Raw genomic sequence first — 19,556 nt, forward strand, 5'->3', positions numbered from 1 at the left:
GCCCAACCGATTCCCAATAGGTCCTAATTATCATTCTGAGTTGGTTGTCTCCCCCAGCTAAGGCGACTAGCGGCACCTGTGGGGAACACGGGCACGGGTTCTCCATCAGTTGGCATACTCTGTGCCACATCTTCCACCCAAGCAACAGCATACCCGGGCGTTCTTTCATTTCGAGTCTAGGCACCCAGATAATCTCCTTTAGGTAAAACGGGGTGCAGTCCTGCCCAAACAGCCTAGATTCAGGAGTTACTTCATCAGAGAGCCATTTGGTTACATATTGCAACTGACTAGCTACATAATAGGCCTCAAAATTCGGCAGCTTAATGCCCCCTCTATCATGGAAGTTCTGTAGCTTCCATAGCGCCACTCTATTGCGAGTGCCATGCCATAGGAAGTCCCTGCACATGCTGTTCAGTTTGACAAAAAACTTTTTGGGTATCAAGTATGGTATATTACTGAAGAAATGTATCAGCCTGGGCAGGACCACCATTTTGAGCATCGCCCCCCGTCCCATCATCGCCAGCGGCAGCTTCTCCCAAAACTTCATATTTGTTCCGATTTTTTTCACAGCCACCTCGGTATTATGCAAGTGTTCCCCTCCACCGTATGATACACATCTATTCCGAGGTAGCGAAAGGAATCAGCCGCCCAAGGTACGGACAACACTGGCAACCGTTCTTGAGGGGCTCCTATGTAGCTCCCCAATGGGAACATGCTCGATTTTTGGGGGTTTACCGCTATGCCAGACAGTTCTGCATACTTTTCCATAACCTCTAGAATATACTGAAGATTTTCTTCCGGATATTTCAAATATAGTAGTAAATCGTCAGCATACAAGGATATTAGGTGTTTCTCTCCCCCTACCTCAATACCGACCATGTCATATTGTTGTCTGAGGTACACTGCCAGGGGCTCTAGGGCTAGAATGTATAACATCAGGGACCAGGGGCACCCTTGTCTGGTGCCTCTACCGAGTTGCCACCTCTCAGATATCGCCGATCCTGTGCGTACTCTGGCCAGTGGTTCACTGTATAGTAATTTTGCCCACCTAACATAACCCGGCCCCATCCCGTATTCTTCCAGGGCCGCCAGCAACCATGGCCACCTCACTGAATCAAAAGCTTTGACTGCATCTAGGGACACCACCGCCATTTCCCCCTCGTTCCTGTTTCCCTCTTCAATCACCCGGTGGAGTCGCCTGTGGTTGTGGGTTATATTTCTGTTGGGGACATAACCTGTCTGATCCGGGTGTATCAGTTTGCTAATAACCCTTCGAAGCCTATTGGCCAGGACCGCCGTCAAGATCTTGCTATCCAGGTTCAACATTGACAACGGCCTATAGGAGCCGCAGCTATGCCCTGGCTTGTTGGGCTTAGGGAGCGACACAATTAATGCTTCTCTGAGCGATTCCGGTAGCCGACCCATCTCAAAAGACTCATTGAGCATCTCTAGCATAGGGGGGGGGGGGTAATCTAAGGTAATCAGTGCGTCCAGCTCCTCCCTTTCTTCATCACTAATCTTAGGTAATTCCATGTCTTTTAGAGTTTCTCTAATCTCCTCCCGATTGTCCCCTCCTCTATCCTCATATAATGTCCTATAATAGTCCAAGAATGCCTCGTTGACTCCCTCCTGGGTGTCAACCACCTCCCCGTCTTCTCTAGTTATTGTCCTAATCGGGGGCCTGGGGGTTTCGCTCTTATATAACCACGCCAACAAGCGGCCAGTTTTATCCCCACCTGCATGTTGCCTCTCGACATACTTCTTGTAGTTAAGGTTGCAGAGCCTTTCCCAAAGCTCTGCGCACCTTTGCTGCAACTCGAGTACAAGTTCCGCATCCCCTCCCGCCCTGTTGCTTTCGCGCTCCAGTTTCTCTTCCTCTAGTTCCGTTAGGACGCCACCCTGTAGGCCTTTTGACTTAGCAATAGCAGCACCCCGCGATACCACCTTAAAGGCTTCCCAGGGCGTGGACGCTGAATCTACGCTGCCTGTTTTTACCTCAAAGTACTGTGTGATCGCATCCCTGATATCTTCCCTGAAGACTGGGTCTCGGAGCACCTCCGCCCGGAGGCGCCATGTCGGTATCCGCGCCCTGGGGCGGCAGTACTGCCAGCTCAGCACCAGAGGCGAGTGGTCCGACAGGACCCTCGCTCTATAGTCTATTTGGGTGGTCTCTGTCACCAAATCTGGCGTGGCAAAAATGTAATCCAGCCTCGTGTGCAGGTGCTGCGGGGCTGAGTAGTGCGAGTACTGTGTTTCATTAGGGTGTTTCAGTCTCCAAACATCCGCCAACCCAAAGTCATCTAGTAATGTCTGCAATACCCTGGCCGCTGGGGTGGGCCTATCAATCTTCCCATCAGATCTGTCTGCCTTTGGGTTGAGCACGCAGTTGAAATCCCCTCCCCAGATAACCGCTCCTCCCATACACGCGCCCAGATGAGTACACAGGGTTCTAAAATACGTCGCAGTGTTTTGGTTGGGGGCATATGTATTTATAATGCACACCTCTCTATTCTCCACCAAAGCCTTTAATATGACCAACCTCCCATCAGTGTCCACCACTTCTTGTGTAAGTTGGAGCGGAACGTGCAGTGCCACCCAGACCAACACTCCCCTAGCGTAGGCAGAATACGGAGAGCCTACTACAGTACCTCTCCACTTCTTCCCCACCAGTTCCAATTTTTGCTGGGTCAAATGTGTTTCCTGCAACAACGTAATATCAATCCTCTGTCTTTTTAAGTACATCATGACTTTGTTTCTCTTTAAGTAACTGTTAAGTCCCCTGACATTCCATGTTCTGATCTTAAGGTCCCCATGGCTCATGAGTGTCTTCTTGCCTTCCGTGTAGCGACTCCCCTTTGCCCACGTGATACAGATACAGCTCTCCATCTTTGCTTGTAGCTTCTCGTACCAGCTCAAACTCCCCATAACTATGTACACAGCAAATTCCCAACTTCCCTCCCCCCACCCGTCCCTTCCCCAACATCACACACCCCAACTGTTGCCCAGCTCTATTCTCGGAACTCAGGCACCCCCACACATCTAGCCCTGCAAGCACCAAACAATGCACAGAGCTCAGTAATGGCCACTTAACTAAAATTGTTGTGGGGTAAAGAGAACCGCTCTGTAGGGCTCCCGTTAATTCAATAATAACTACAGTGCTTATAACATTTAGTGCAATAGTCTGACCTTCTCTACTGAAGGTAGCGCAAACGACTATATTCAAGTCCCACGTGCAGCGCCATCTTGTGGCACCTTCTTCGTGCATTACTTATCTCTTACGTGCTCTTTCTCCGTCTGAACTTCTGATTCCTGGGGACATCCTTGCGCATCGAGCCATCCCATGGCATCCTCCGGGGTCTCAAAAAACAAAGTTTTGTGTTTATGAATGACTTTCAATTTTGCCGGATACAGTAACATATATTTGTGGCCCACCTCTCTCAATCTCTGCTTTACCGTCCCAAAGTTCATGCGGCTACGCTGCACAGACAGGTTATAGTCCGGGTAGGCCGCGATGTTTGCCGCTCCTCGTGTAATCGTTCCTCCCTTACAAAAGTGTTCCAATATCCTCTCCCGATCTCGGTAGTTAAGAATTTTGGTTATCACCGGCCTAGGCGGGTTCCCCGGCGGCGGCCTCCTTGTTAGAGCTCTATGTGCCCTTTCCACTGCAAATCCTTGGGATAGGGCTCCTCCGGGTATCTCTTGCAGTAGCATGGATTCAATGAATTCTGTGGGATCGTGGCCCTCCAATCCCTCCGGCAGGCCCACGATGCGGATGTTGTTTCGTCGGGCTCGTCCTTCCGCCTCCTCCGCTCTGCTCTCCAAGTTGCCCACTCTTTGTATCAGGGCATGCAATTCGGCCTTATGGGAGGCACAATCCGCAGTATTCGGGCTAACTTCCTTCTCAAGGGACTCCGTGCGCTCCGCCAATGCCCTGACATCTGTCGGAGAAGATTAACGTCCTCCTGCACCTCTCCGACTTTGAGGTCCAGTGCCGTTTTCAGTTCAGTGACGGCTAGTTCGAGTTTAGATTCCCAGGCCGCCCTTAGGTCCGCAATCGCAGCTAGGACTTCTTGGTTAGCGCCCGTCGTCATGCCGCTTGCAGGCGGCTTGTCCCTGCTCTTGGTATTGTCTTGACCCGGGGACGTCTTGGGGAAGTCTAAGGTGGGCTGTTTCGCCTTCGGCCTCACCGTTCTATTCGACATGACCCAGAGGACCTATATTTTGCACAAATGACAAATGTGCACTCAGTACGCCCCTTTCGCTCGCTCACCGTGCGGTCTGCTCCTTCCTTTGTTCTGGACATTGGTCGGCCATTTTGTGTCGTCTTTCGTCTCCGGCGCTCCTTATCTTTTCCGCACAGATCTCTGCCGCCGTTCTTCCTGCACCATCCAGAAGTTCACCACGCGTGGCCCGATCATTCACACACCGACATGTGTATTTTCAGCGGTCGTCGGCCCATCATTACGCTCTTTTTCGCCCGGATCATTACAGGATCTCGGGAGCTCCTCCAGATCACGTCCTCCTACATGGCCCTCGTAGCCACGCCCCCCCAGCAGAAAACTTAAATACACCATTGCCTCTAGGCACTGGCATTTTATGTAATGTGTTCTTTTTGGGTTCAGTGAATTTCACGTTTCAGAGTAGGAGTTTTCGTTCTCTTATGTCCCACATGTGTGAATGATAGATGGAGATGAAATTCATGTATTCAATTTAACATGGTCACCTATTGAGACCGTTTTGAAAAAAGGTAGACATTTTTTGACAACCATTTGTACTTGAAGATAGGTCTGTATATTAAACTTTCTTTTGGAGAGCACTCTGTACTTTTTATGAAAATATGTACAAAGAAAGCGTTTTTTAATACAATTCATATGGTTTGTAAATCGTGTTTTCACCCGTACTGCAAGCGACCAAATTGACACAGACACCTAGTGTAAGTGTTTGGCAGGCATAGCCATGATAGGTTGTCATTGTGATGTGATTGGTTTGGGGGGGGCTGGTTCCATGGTTTGGAGTGCCACTGTCCACTGGAATACCGAGCGGGTTCCAGGAAGTATAGGTTTGGCAGGTGTAGCCATAATTGGGGTTATAGGTTGGCAGTTTAGCCGGGATTGTGGTTTAATGGGTTGGCGGTTTTGCATAGTATTGGGGGTTGTTGTAAGGCTGGCATGTCAGTTGGGGGTCGCCAGGGGACGCAACTGCGACCACTGGATGGATAGATATACATATATATATATATATACACACACATATATATACACATACATACATACATACATATATATTTCTTTTTAAATGTAAGCTCCTGCCATGTGGCTCTTTGTTTCTGGAGTGGTTGGCTTTCTTGTTCAGGCCTCTTAAAAAAAATAAAAAAAAACACAGTGACCCTAAATAAGAAATAACAGGAATAACAAATAATTTGTCTTTCTGTAATTCTATACAATAATTGCTAGACTCATGAAAGGTTAATTTCAGGCACACTTCAGGGAGTGAGTCCCTGATTTAGTCTGTTCTTAAAAACCTCAACTCAGCCTTTCATCCTTCTGAAGTCGATAAACGAGTACCAACACAGGTTGGGTGAAATTGTATGTATATTTGTTCTATCTAAAGTGCTTAAGTGTAAATGCTTTATAATAACGCATCATTATCATTTGGCCTTGGATATCTGCTTGCATTCACAGTAATTTGGTAATATGGGCCTATATTAATGATACGTATGGTGATCCATTCTTGTATGAAATGTATATCAAATTATAGTGATATCGTAACCATATTTTTCGTTGTGTACTTTGGAACAATGTTATGTGATGCCCCTTCCTGTTTTGTCAAGGGGCGAAAGGTCGTGTTCCTTCGCTTCCCGTGATGTCACTTCAGGGTTGGATAAAATGACATCACTTCCTGTGGTGTCATCAGGGGCCCAGGGCCGTGTGATGTCATTTCCACTACCCCTAGCATTATGGTGAAAGGACGCCCCTGTGGCATGGTGGAAATGTGGTGGAAATGTTGTGATTTGCAGTACAGTTTTCAGACGTTTTGATATTAAGGTGGTTGCAGTTTTGAGGTTGCTTGGGGTTGTTCTGGTATTGTACTCAAGAGTTTAGTAATGTGTTTGGGATGATATTACCCAAATTGTTCGAATGAGCAATTGACCGAATTTAAAGGGTCACAATTGACCTTTTCACAATTGACCTAATATATATTTATATATATGGTACAATTGACCTTCACAATTCGGTCAATTGTGAAAAGGTCAATCGTCATTCGAACAGTTGTAAAAACGAACAATTTGTATACAACCGTTTTGGATCCTGCAGTTGGCGCTGCAACTGGCAGGATTCTTTGGTCCGTTATGAAGTGGTGACATGTAACAATTTGCGGGTAAGTCATGTTGTGGTAGTATGTAGTTTGATTGTATTCTGGGTGCGTTCTGTGGCTTATTTGATCAAACATGCCAGTGTGTTCCAAGCCACAGCCTCCTCTCTGCGCCATACCAGACTGCCTCCAGCTGAAGAGCTTCCAGCTCTGCATCAATTTAATACCTTTTCAGACAACTGACTCCCATGATGACATGCATCCAAATACAGTCTCCATATAGTCTCTGTCGCTTCTTCACTCCGTTGCTCTCTCTCTGTCTCTCTCTCTGTCTCCCTCTATGTCTCTCTCTCTCGGTGTCTCTCTCCTCCCCCCACCCCGCGTGGCTCTCTCCCTTGATGAATTTGAAGACCTGGTAAGAGGTGATTGGGATCTTCCTCCATGTAATTTTCTCCTGGACAAAATCAGTGCTTCAAGCCAGCATTGCAAAAACTGCAAAAATGTTTGATGCCTTTGCTAACTCAGCAACAGAAAAGTTTCCTATACAAACAGTGCGAGAGGTCATGGAAGACAATGGGCCTCATTACGACCCTGCCGGTCCGGAAAGAACGTGGTGGTAAAACCGCTGCCACCGTTGTTTCCGGACCGGCTGACCTGGCGGGATTTACACCACCCGCCTGCTGGCGCAAATGGAAAAACTGGCTCCGTCATAGACGGAACCAGTGTTTCCATTGTCCCCATCCCCATGGAGTCCCATGGGACTCCATCTGTGGTATTTATGAACTTCACAGAAATACTCTTGTTGTTACATTTAATTATTGTGTTTTTTAAACACACGTATATCAAAGTTACTGGATAATAACAGAACAGATGTACAGCTTGAGTAATTGAAACAAGTACACAGGAGTTATGTCAAAGGATTAAAGGTATCCTTGGTTTACAAATGTCATTAAACAATATTTAAATAACAAACAACTTATCCCTCCATCCCTCCCTATTTTTCTTTTTTGGGAGTATTTGGTAATATTTAGGGAGAAAAAGTGTTTGATACTCCCTTATATGAAGGGTTGTTTATTTCCTCTAATGAATTCCTATTATAACTTACATCACTGCTATAACCAATGATGCGAGTTCATGTAAAATATGCGTTATTTACAAAACGACTAAATACTTAATTTTAACTGAAAGGTATTTTCTTTTTACAAGCCTTTTCGGCCCTCATATCCAAAAAGTACAAAGTATGTTTTGGGTCGACCTTGCTTAAACTGCACACGTGGTTAACGACCTACTACGAAAAGTGGGACTCGTGCATCTCCGATTCCGTTGACATTCCTTGCTCATCAGTCTGCATTTGTTGTACGCAAATCAGGTATCCCCGTAATATGAACTAATAACCCAGTGGAAATTGGGGAGTACTTTGCTCTGAACCCTTATACTGTGGACTATGGATTTAATGCAAAAGCTGAAGGTATTTAAAATAACTAGCTTCCTTGAAAAACAAATGGATAACAGACTTTTCTTTGGATGCGACTCTTGCAAAGAAAATGGGAGCTCCTGGCATTCATACAGGTCTGTCAGGTTGGTGTACGTACCACAAAAGCAAAGTTCATCTGGAAGTGTCTGTCTCTGTTATTGGGCTATTCTGCAGGGCTCTGGGCAAGGGATTGCAGGGGAACTGTGGGCTGTAGAAGCAGCTCGATAGATAATGCTGTCAATTCAGACCAAAACAAAAATCAGGAAATCGCATGCTTCTGCCAGACAAAAGCTACCAAAGCAACCCCTGCCTGGCAGCCAAAGGACAGCAAGCAAATAAAAGAGTCTCTTTTTGGTGCTTAATTCAACCAATCGCGGAGGCTCCCAATACCAACAGAATACTCTGTCCTCCAATATTGATAATGAAAGCCAAAACCAAAATCAGGAACTCCATAATGGCTTCTCAGGTGATATTTGGAGTAAGTCCAGTTCACAAAGAACCTAACCAAACATGAAGGGCCTTCTAATGATGTGGATGAACTATAAAACATGTTAAAATATTGTTTCAAGAGAGCCCTTGAAGAATATTCTACAATGGACTATGGCCCTCAATTCCCAGTTTGCCGGTAATTCTCCCAAATCAGTTAACGTTACTGCCACCTGGTCCCATGGTTTTACCAAGGGATTACAAGTGGTGGTACGGCAGTGTTAGTCCCCATTTATGAAGTCCATACGCCTCAATGGGGATTTTGGCAGAATTACCAATTTTTGGCATGATGCTGGAGATAAATCCTCCACTTCAACGCCAAACTCGGGATTAGGCAAAGCGGTAACAGCAGCAATAATTCCGTTATTGCCCAAAATAGTGTGGATAACTGAATGACCACCACTCTTGTACCGCCCTGCCAATCTCGGAATGAGGCCCTATGACTTTTTAGAAGGTACCTTTCTGGCCAATGTTCTGTCCTGGTAGAACATAGACTGAAAAGTGGTTTCATGTAGTGGAGGAATGGACTCTACTGATGTCAACTGGTCTAAAGAAAATTAAACAAATGACATGGATGAAGTATTAAAATATGTAAATTATTCCATACTGACCCTCAGTGGCTACAGTGAATGTTCTAACGAGTGTGTGAATCTAGGAATGCTTCAAGAATTCAGGAATTGTCTTACACGTTTGCTCTTAAATGAACTCAAGAATAGCTTGGACCCAGTGTAAAAGGTCTACTTTATAGATTTTCAAGTACACTCTTGGCTATGATCTGCTTAAATTTGCATTAGAATAGAACAGATAAAGCGGGATAAGACTTACCGAATTCAATAAAAGAATATGGCCGGATTGCTGTATTGATCCTTGCAGTGTCATAGGTTGTTATAAACTCTTTTTGCAGCTCGTCCAGGAAGCAGAAAGACAGGACACTGGGGTAATTTTCTGTACAGAGCATCATGTATCCCACTCCCAGAGAGCTTATGAAACTAAAATGGAAAAGACAATGGTTTAGATTGTAATTTCAGACTTGACTGAAAGCTTCCAAAAGAGTGTTTATTTCCAATTTTTATTTCATGCAACATGGAACGAAGGCATCAGAGCGCTGTACAGCGAACATGCATACAAATATATAAAGTGCACATTAAAAACTGACAATGAAACATCACAACAAAATGAGAAATGCCAACAAAACATTTACACAAAATCATTTTGTAGCAATAGCATGCTTTACAAAAGGGTTAACTGTCGGAGTCTTGAGCTCCGGTAAGTAACGAAGAACCAGCATACACAGTCTGCTTGCCAGCAGAACCCCAAGAGGAACATTTAACAGTCTGCTGGCCAGCAGAACCCCAAGAGGAACATTTAACCTTCGACTCGTTGGCATAGGCCATTCATGATTCATCTCTCTTAACACAACACTGGGAAGAAGAATGCCCTCTTGGCTGCTACTCTTGCAATGTAGCTTCTTGAGTAATGATCCGGTATAAACCGAAGCAGTAGAAAAATAATAACATATGCACAGGGGTGATGATGCGAACAGAACATCAGCACAGGAAAATATTGCGTAATAAAGAAAGGAAAAATATTTATTTTGCTTCCAATTTAAATTGCAAATTGTAACCATAAAGCACAGAGACAGCAGAGCAGGCAGATAGGTGGTGTTGCCTTCCTTTGGAACTTTGAACTAATTCCACAATGTATTAATTCATTTTGTTGTGTGAATAGCAATGCACTGTTGCCCAACACATACTAAGCCAAACTAGATTCACAAAGCATTTCAGTCTGGCAGGAGGAAAAGGTGCAAAATTATGCTAGACATGCAGGCAGATTAAAGGACAAAACAGCACTTCAACTAAAACTCTCACCTGCACTTAAGAGACCCCCCGCTGGTTTTTTGGGTGCTTTTGTGCAGGGGTGTCTTTTTTGAGCCTCCAGTCAGACCTGGGTTTTCATGCAAAAAATACATCCATTCACTAAAACAATCACAAATGCTGTCTGCCGTGTCTGTGCAAGGCAGGCACCACTTCTGCGAATCCCTATGGAGTCTGCCTGGTGAATTTCATGCGGATTTGTGCATCTCCGCCAACATGAACATTTCAAGCAAGCGGAGATTGGTGCGATTTACATGTACAGAGTGGTTGGGGCAGGCGGAAGCAACTTTACACTCTGGCACCAAGTTCTGTTTATGTCACAAACAAAAATGGAGTGGCGGAGCTATGTCCATGCTAGTGAATTTCGAAACGTGTCAACCCACACCTGCATCACAACTAGGCCTACAGTGTTGATATTGTCCATGCTAACTTACTTCTGAAATACTGACTTGGTGGAAACATTCTTGGTGCATGAATGATGCAGACGTAGCCATGTTGACTCTTGCCGCTGTTATTTTCCTTCTACCAGATTTCCCAAAAAAAGTCAAACATGTCAACAATCTGAGTATTGAGGGTGCCGGAGGTACTGTGCACCAGAGGATATTGTAAGCAGCCAAGGCGGCAAGGGCAGCTGGATGCGACTGCCTCTGGGAACTAGATGGAGCAGCAAGTAGCCCCCATGTCTCAGCAGTCTCAAGAGTGCTGCAGGGGGCCGTTGGCATGAGAAGGACATCCGGTATCCATCTTGGTCTACTGCCGGGAAGAGGCTGATGACATTGAACAGAGCGCCAAAGTGTTGCGTGTGCGGTCGTCAAGGGTTACAGTGGTTGAGCCGGCGAGCCAATGCATCTGTGTGGCTGCGGGTCCGGCGTTGAGTGGAACATCGCTTGGAGGAAGCGCCAACACAGTCTAGCTGCAGACGGCAGTGGAATGGAGAGGTTGTGCACTCCGGAGGAGTGTTGGTAAGGGGACACATTCTTCCCACACCCCCAAGCGCTTGAAAATAAGGCAAAGACCGTGAAAGGTAATGTAAAGGAACTGGGGGAAGGGGGTGCACTGGCTTTTACACGACTACACTATTGCATGGTTTGCAAATTTAGTGTCCATGCCGGAATAGCAGCTATTTTACGCATTAGCAGCCATATTGGAACACAAAGCTGAAACGCAGTGCAGTAGTCAGCACCCCAGGCCTAGGCCGCCAACATGAGCAAAGGAATAGGTTGTATCCCGGGCACTGATGAGAAAGGCCAGAGTTACAGAGATCCATAAACCCTTCATTGTCTAAAAAGATGCCAGCCTTCGCACCCTCAGAAGAATGTACCATGCAAGACCACTGGAGAAGGGCAGAGTAGCTTTGTACGATACAATACCACGAGAAGGTGAGCACGGGCCTCCGACCCCCACCAGTCCTAATCCTAAGTTATAGCACACAAAGGACCTAAGCTTTAGGCCTCTGAATTCCAAGGTACCAGCCAGCCCCATACAACTCATCATAAACCCGTTAGGCCCCCGATCGATCAAAAAGATCAGAAAGCAGGGCTTTCCTGCCTTCACTTCTAATTCACGTGATTTGTGCTACAATGTGCAGGAAGGGATGAAATTACAGCCCAGAACGAGAGTGGAAGACCTTGTAGAGGTGCCGGCCTGCCTGGGAGCGAGTGAAGTGTGTGAGTTATATGACCTCGGCTCCCCCCCTGGACCCTGACTGCTCATACCAGGTGCACTGCTACATAGGTAGGGATGCGTTGTTTAGTTTGCAAATGATTGCCAATTACCCGGCTTGGGACCAATGATGATTGCAACATCACCCATGTTGGAGAAGACGGACGGGGCTGTGTCCAATGGCCTGGCATCCCCTATGGAGCAGGCTGTCCACAAATAGGCTCTCACCAAACAGCCACGCAGGTTTTTACTGAATGTAATGATGTTACTTGATGAAACACTTGTGTATAGGCGCGTTATGAATGCCATATCATATCACTGATGATGCTTTGTACCTTCATAATGTGCGGTCCACGCAGATTTTGGCAGAACGTTCCGCGGCAGCAGAGTTCTATGTTGGCGGTTCCCATTTTTGGGTGGAAATAAACTTGTTATCCTTGCAAGAGGTGTATTGGGCATTTTTTCCCTAGTGGGTTGTTTTTTTTCTGGTGTGAGCATCTAGGGGCTTTCCTACATTTGGCGACCCGACATGATCCCAGCAACGACCGAGGCATCCAGGCCGCTTCTCTGAAGGAGCAGCGCCCACCTGCAGCAACCAGTCCCAAGCACACAAACCGCAGAGGTGTGCAGGAGAAGTTTTTACAGAATTCCGGTCTGCTCTTTGTAGCAGGGCACAACTTCTGGGAAAGTACAGGCCGTTATTGGGACCGCATGACAGAGGGGCTCTGGTGAATACGCAGGCGTGAGTAGACCCATTGCGAGGTAAAAAGGGGGGGGTGTCTCTGGCACGGTGGAGGAGTTGCGAGTCTTCAGGGCAGCGAAGAAATGGTATGAGCCACAACTTGGCTCGATATGTTCGGAGGGTTTGTGTTCCTCTTCAAGTTTCTGCCGGAGTTGCAACAGATTTGTTAACAACTTGAGAGAGCTGGACACTGACCTGTGGGCCTTCTAGTTAAAGATTGAAAGGTATAGCGTTTGAGAGGAGGAATAATTGTTGGTTAGTTGGGTTTGTGCTGTCTAGAGGCCGGTGTTTTTAATATCCGTCTGTTCATTTTATGTTGTGGTAAAGTTAAGGAGGAGTGTTTCCAGTCTCACTGCGCCAACACATACAAATTTAAGACACTGCTTGGTTTGCAGTTTTATTAGGTGAGTATGGTACAGCCTAACACGTGTTTCGAGCAACACTGCTCTTCCTCTGAGGCTTGTACATCAAAATTAAAATTAAATTAAATATTGGTCAACCATATAAGGGGTTGTAAAGGTAACAAAATAAATAACGAGAAAAACATAGAAATAAATGCAAAGCAACCATAAAGTGCAAATTCATGGATTTCAAAATTTAAGAAGTACCATGGGGCAGTAGGGGTGATATGACCCCCAATTTTTAAGATAAGTAGGTCACATTTATGCCCCCATTAGTTAAGAGGCGTGAGTAAAATTATATAAGGCAAAAACGTTTTAAGTCCAAAAGTAGCAGAAAACATTATACCATGCAATGCATATGGAATTAATACATTATTGGGTGATCCCACAGATCCATTTGTATACATTTAGCATTGTCAACCAGATAATAAGGAAACCCACCGTGTTAATATGGTGGGTTCAAATTGCATAAACAGTTTGGAAACAAAGTTGTAGAGTTGAGAAGGAGCGGAGAAAAAGAGAGAGACAAAACAATGGGAAAACTGTTAGTGCATAATTGCAGTGTATTCACAGTGGCCAAAAAATGTAAGGTTTAATTTAATTTAAAAAAACTAAATATAAGGTACCTTGGATTGATTGTTGAACATACGTGATTACGTGTTGTAGTTGTACTGAAGGTACAAACCTAAAGTAAATGATATTGATTATGGCATTGGTCGTAATTAATCAATTTGGAGTTGCTAAATTATGCAATTTAAAATAATTATGGCATACCTTGTTATATTCCTCGCAATTGCGGAAAGCTACCCAGTTAATATATCCGACTGTAGATGTAACAAAACAGTTGATCCGAATAAAAATTCCATTGGAGCAAAGCCGTAAAAGAAAGAGAGGTAAATCATTAGGTTAGAGCGCTAGCCGCTTGTCTAATTATAGACAGGTGGGCATGCGAACACATATTGAAGGGTGTTCTAGGGACCGGCGACAGTTACTTACCCCGGTGGTCCTGACTGAACGATCTATTCCCCACGCATGCGCTGTGTGAACTGTTGTTTTTATTGACCTGCTTATCGCTGTATACTCCAAAATGGTCGAACCCCATCTAAACTCATGTCGGCCATTTTGGAAGGGTTAAAATACTGTTACTTTCAATTGGAAAAATGGTAAAAAGACGCCTCGCGCGAAATAGTGCATGATATTTTCAAAACCTAATATATTGAAACTCATTTAAGCAATTGTCCAACTGAAAGTTATGGAGAAATAACAGAATTCTAAATGGTGTTCCAATAAAAATCTCAGGTTGCCATGGAGACCAAATACATCTCTCCAATATGGTGATGTAAAGTGTTATAGGGGGCCAAATTGATAAATTATGATTGGCAACTATATGTATACCTTGAGATATAGATGCATTGAGCAGCTAAGAGGTAAATTACAACTCTTGCCCAACCTTCTTGTTCATTTTATGTTGTGGTCTCAGGGAATTTAGTTGCTGCTAATGGAGTGATGTTTAGGTGTCTAGGCCCGTTGATGAATGCTGTTGTCCTAATGTGGTGGCCTTTAATGTTTAGGTAGGTTCTTTTGGGGGACAACATTGGGTCAGCAGGGTACAAGGCTGTGTGCACAAACAACAGTGCATTTACCTATAAAGAGTCATGGAAATGGGCTTGGGGTGCAGAATACACCATTTGTCTTTCATTGGAGGAATTATGGCATTTTCTTTTGATGTGGCAATATTGTCCAGCTACTATAACATGCTGATGCTCTCACATATGCTTTAGCCCCTAGATACTCCACCTTGCCTGGGCCTAAGAGGTCATGCTGCACTCAAGCCTTCTAATGTTCCCATGCCCCATCTTCACCTTCAGGCAGCAGACCATGTCCCAATGCGGCCCTCAGGGACACATAGGACATCAGTTGTCAGGGCCTTGCTATAGCTGTGTGCAATATCACCTTATAAGGAATTTAAGATGTGTTTATGCCAAAGATGCTTACTACTGTTACCACACAATGTACCCGGCATGTAACCGCTAGGCTTAATCACAACAAGCTGCTTTCTGTTATTACAAAATGTCTACAAATGTCTTGGAAACTAACACCTGCCACTACGAAACTGTATGTACATATTGCTGATAATGCTTATGTCATGCTATATAAGATGTGCTCTGACCCACTGCCATGAGAACACTCCGTCTGACAACTGATTAGCACTTGTCATGCTAGCATTTTGATAATACTATCTTGTTGTACTGTTATCTCCAATAATAAACATTGGTTTATCTATCAGCGTGATTTCCGGACACTTCTTTACTGTGCTGCGGGGTTCCTTGGGGGTCCACTTTGGGACTTCCCCTTCAGATGGTGCCGTAACTCGGATGCCTATGTCTTGGGCTGCATTGTAATCGTTGGCTGATTCTAGCTGTAAGCAGATTGCTGGTAACCACGGATTCTGTGTGCTGCCACAGGAACTGCGGTTGAGGTGTTGGAAGGTCATTGGGGTTTCAAGGGCCTATGTATTGTGCCACATGGCCCCCACCTTTGCTAAAAGACTGCTGCATATGCCGATCCTTTTCTCTTATTAACTCTCTCCAAGGTTGCCGCCGTGGTATAATTGTTGTGCATAATTTGGGTTGTTGCTTTTATGATAGATGGTAACGTTTTGGTTTTCACTTCTCTAGGTGGCTTGTCATCGGCTCGCTCTCTCTCCAAGGTGTTAACGTGGTATGATATTACCACATGCTGCCTCAATTTACTCCAGATGTCTTGATTATTGCCTGCAGGGACGTCTTACTGTGGAATACCATTGCCCACTTGTTCGCCTCTCTCGCCTGGTGCACCTAGTATTTTCTAATGTGCTCACTGTTTTTTTACTATATTGTGCCTGGTTGCGTTACTGATGTGGCATATGCCGAGATCTGCCTCAAAGTATTTTCTTTTCCTCTCTCTCTCTCTGCTACACTCACACTAGTATCCCTAGACAGCTACACGCTTAGCAAACCACACGTGCACTTGCAATAATTTGCCAAAAACAAAAATATATATTTTTAAATTCTGACTTTGCAACCCATTCACAATTCTTTTTGCCTTTCAGCACCCAGAGGCTTGCAGTCTTTATCAATGTTTCTGGTTTCTCGCTATAAAGGTTCGGCTGATGAATAAAGTGGGCCAGGATGTAGTTAAGTTCGGCCACTTTGATAGAAACTGGTCCTCTGGTCTTCTTATTACCTTTCTTTATATTCAGCAAACTTCTATCCACCATTGCTTGCTCCGTTCTCCCCTTCAGTCTCCTCTCTTGTTTGTACTTAACACTGTCACTGAGAGCAAATAATTGTCCTTAGGTTTGTCTGTTTATACCCTCCTTAGGAAATGTAAGGTCTCTCAAGACCACTTTTCTGCGTACTTCATCTGGTACAAGGTAGCAGAGAAAAAACTCAGAAAGAGTAAGACTCGATCTCTCAAAAACACTAATGTTAAGTTTGAAAGAGAACTCAAACAATATAAACTGTCCTCCAAGGCCGGGCCGGTCAGACCTCAAATGCACCAAGAACACAGGCCTTTATCCTAGCTTGCTGCCTGAAACGTCCAAAGACGCCCTGCTAGAGGGTGCCAGAGCACCCCAGTTGATTTTCGAGATGACCTGCACCTGGCTCCATACTGTTCCCCACTCATGGTTGTCACCCCCTGCCACCCAATGCTGCCCCAGCAAGGGTTCCCACACCCCCTGTCACAGTGTCACTCCACCCGCTACCGCATACCCTCCAGCCTCAACCACCCCAACCTCCTCTGCCTGGACTGATGCATCTCCATCCGCAGCACCTGCCCCGCAACCCACACACTATTCCCCCCACTTTACACAGTGCTCTGCTAAACAGCGCAGTCTGGCTTCCTCTACCCCTAATGCTGCCAACTGGGGAGAGAGAGCACAGTCTAGAACGCCAGTGGTCACATGCCTTCTTGCGCAAATATTGTGCCTCGGCAGATCCTGGGTTGCCCCTTGCCAACGCTGCCATACGCCTCCTCACTAAAGAGGACATTCAACTATCACATTCATAATTGTCTGAGCCCCCTTCTCTACACACTATGGATGCCTCCGCCAGTTCCCATGCACACTTATCCGCATGCAAAAGTCGTTGATCCACCAATGAAGATACACACCCCATGGAGCCATAGAGCTCCAATTACTTATCATATGGCCCAACAATTCCCCACCCACTTTGCCGTACAATCCAGCTGCATTCAGGGAACATTTGACCACGGTAATAGCGGGCTATGATCCCACCATTGGGGGACCTTAAGCAACCCCTATGGGCTGCACTCAAATACTCTATGCAGATTATGGACAAACTCCAATGGCCTGACACTCGTCCTGACGCTACTGCCATTACTGCTAGAAAGGAAGCACTTACAGTGCTGCATGCAAGTAAAACCAGTCTGAATCCCCCTTTGACTAACTGTCTAGGTTACAAGACTGTTTTACCAAATACTCAGGCATTGCCAATGCAGGGGAACAAGCCCAACCTGCCCCGGTCTCATTTTGTTAATGGTCTCCTCCCTGAAATATCAAACAATATTCAAAACGTGCAGATTGGGTGGCATGCTGAATTGAAAAAGTGCTGCAAGCAGCACAACACTTCTATGACGAAATGAAAAGGCAAGAGCAAGATGGTGTCACCCACCTAATGGTATCAGAAATACAGCATGCTCAACATAAAACTGCTTCAGGCAACCTGGAACGCCCGGGTTATCCACGCCAGTACTGCGTTCAATCACCCCCTTCATTTGCCGAGGGTGAGCAGCCTCAGCGTACTTATGGAAAGAAAGTGGCATTGCAACTACTCTGAGAAAGATTGTGCCTCTTATAAGCATGCGGTTTCCTGCTCACAAGATGATTGTAGCCAAAAAACCTAAATATTATGCAAATCGAATAACTGACGTGTCCTGTTCCTCCAGGCACGTGTTTTGGTGGCTAAGGAACTGTCTGCTCCCTCCTCTAGGAAGCAGGCCAAATTACCTGATGCTCAGTCACATTGTAATGCAATTGGCGCTTTTTTTCTTTGAATAAATCTGCGATATTCGCCAAATAATCTTGAATGGCCAATCTGCTGATGGGGCCAGCCATCCTGGATGCGGATGTGGTCCTTGAGCCTTCCTTCAGTTCAGCAAATTCTGCCTCGAACCAGTGGACGATGAAGTTGTAATGCGAGCATTGTACAGCTTTAACTCACAAACGCAGTTCCGCTTCGGATCTTAAAAGCGCTCCCATAAAGGGCGATTTCGATGTTCACTAGTGCCCTTCAGTACTCCGTCACTACGGGGAATATTCCTGCCTCTGAGAAGCATGCTGTTGTCGCCCCCTCCTGAAAAAAGCTAATTCAGACCCCATGGAGGTGGCTAATTATCATCCCATCTCCCTCCTTCCTGCTATCATGAAACAGATGGAAGCAGTGATCACTCACAGAAATCTTGAAAACTGAGAAGACAACTATTGCCTACACCCATCCCACTATGGGAACGGACTCTGTTATGATACCACTACTGGATGACTTAGCTTGTCTTCAAGACCGCAGAGAGTCAGGAGTTCTTATACTCCTTGATCTCTCTTTGGCTTTCAACACAGTGGATAATTTTATTCTACCAACTCGACTGGAGCAAACAGGGATGGCTGGCTCCCTGTTGCCGTGGTTTAGGTAATTTCTTTTTTTTTTTTTTTTATTGGTTTATAAAAAACCTTTAAAAGAAGTAACATTACATTTGATTACTCGTTTAAAAAGATATCATAATTGACCAATAAGCAGGTGAAGACAAAGAATGTCACAGAGTAAGGAATATAAACAATATAAACGATAGAAGTCATATAAGTAAATAGAAAAAAATAAACACATAATTGGACAAAATGTATCACACAGCATGTTGGCTAATATTTACATCCATTTTCATGTGATTTTGTTAGTTCATCTTCAATGTTTTTAAGGAGAAATGTCAAGGCATGTGTTAGTTTATTATTAGCCTCTGTGAAACATTCCATCCACCATTCTTCCATGGTTTGAAGAGGTTTATTTGCCACTATTGTATTAAGCAGTGTCATTCTTCTCGTAGAGAAAGCCTTACAGGTTAAAACCAGATGTTTGATGTTCTCTTCAAAATGGTCACAGAATCTGCAGTTCGGGTTCAGTTTCTCATATTTAGGCCATCGTCTAATTACCTCTTTTGTCTTGAATTGATTTAGCCTGAATTTCATAAGCAAAATTCTCTTCTGTTTGTCCGGACATTTTTCAAGATATTTATAGATTGAATTATAAGCTTTTCCTTCTGGGGGAACATTTTTCACAAGCGAGTATTTGGCTCTGTCTGTGCAGGTGTTGATCCAATCAATTTCCCATAGTTTTTTTTTTACAACATCTGGATTTTCCATCAGGGTGATCGCATCGCTTTTTATATCCATTAGGATCTGATGACATTGATTTAACCAGGCTGAAAAAATTGTTTTTTTTGATTGATTGTCGGCCAAATTATGAAGAATTTTCATTTGCGGTGCGCCATTTGGCAGGATTATCTTACGAAAGATTGACAGAGTATTCCATGTGACTTTTGCATTTATTGAAATC

The 19,556-nt window shown here is 44.9% G+C and overlaps 1 protein-coding gene across 8 annotated transcripts in view; it reads right to left on the bottom strand.

Annotated features, from left to right (window-relative positions):
• The window catches only part of SEC22A (SEC22 homolog A, vesicle trafficking protein), a 635,166-nt gene that overhangs the window by 384,721 nt on the left and 230,889 nt on the right, over positions 1–19,556 (bottom strand). For all 8 annotated transcript variants that reach the window (XM_069616682.1, XM_069616681.1, XM_069616677.1 and 5 more), the window contains one exon: positions 9,098–9,261. In XM_069616682.1, coding sequence (XP_069472783.1) covers positions 9,098–9,261 — 164 coding nt within the window. The remainder of the gene's footprint in view (positions 1–9,097; positions 9,262–19,556) is intronic.

The sequence above is a fragment of the Ambystoma mexicanum genome, chromosome 9, assembly GCF_040938575.1.
Source record: "Ambystoma mexicanum isolate Mex_15411 chromosome 9, UKY_AmexF1_1, whole genome shotgun sequence".
Lineage (NCBI taxonomy): Eukaryota > Metazoa > Chordata > Amphibia > Caudata > Ambystomatidae > Ambystoma > Ambystoma mexicanum.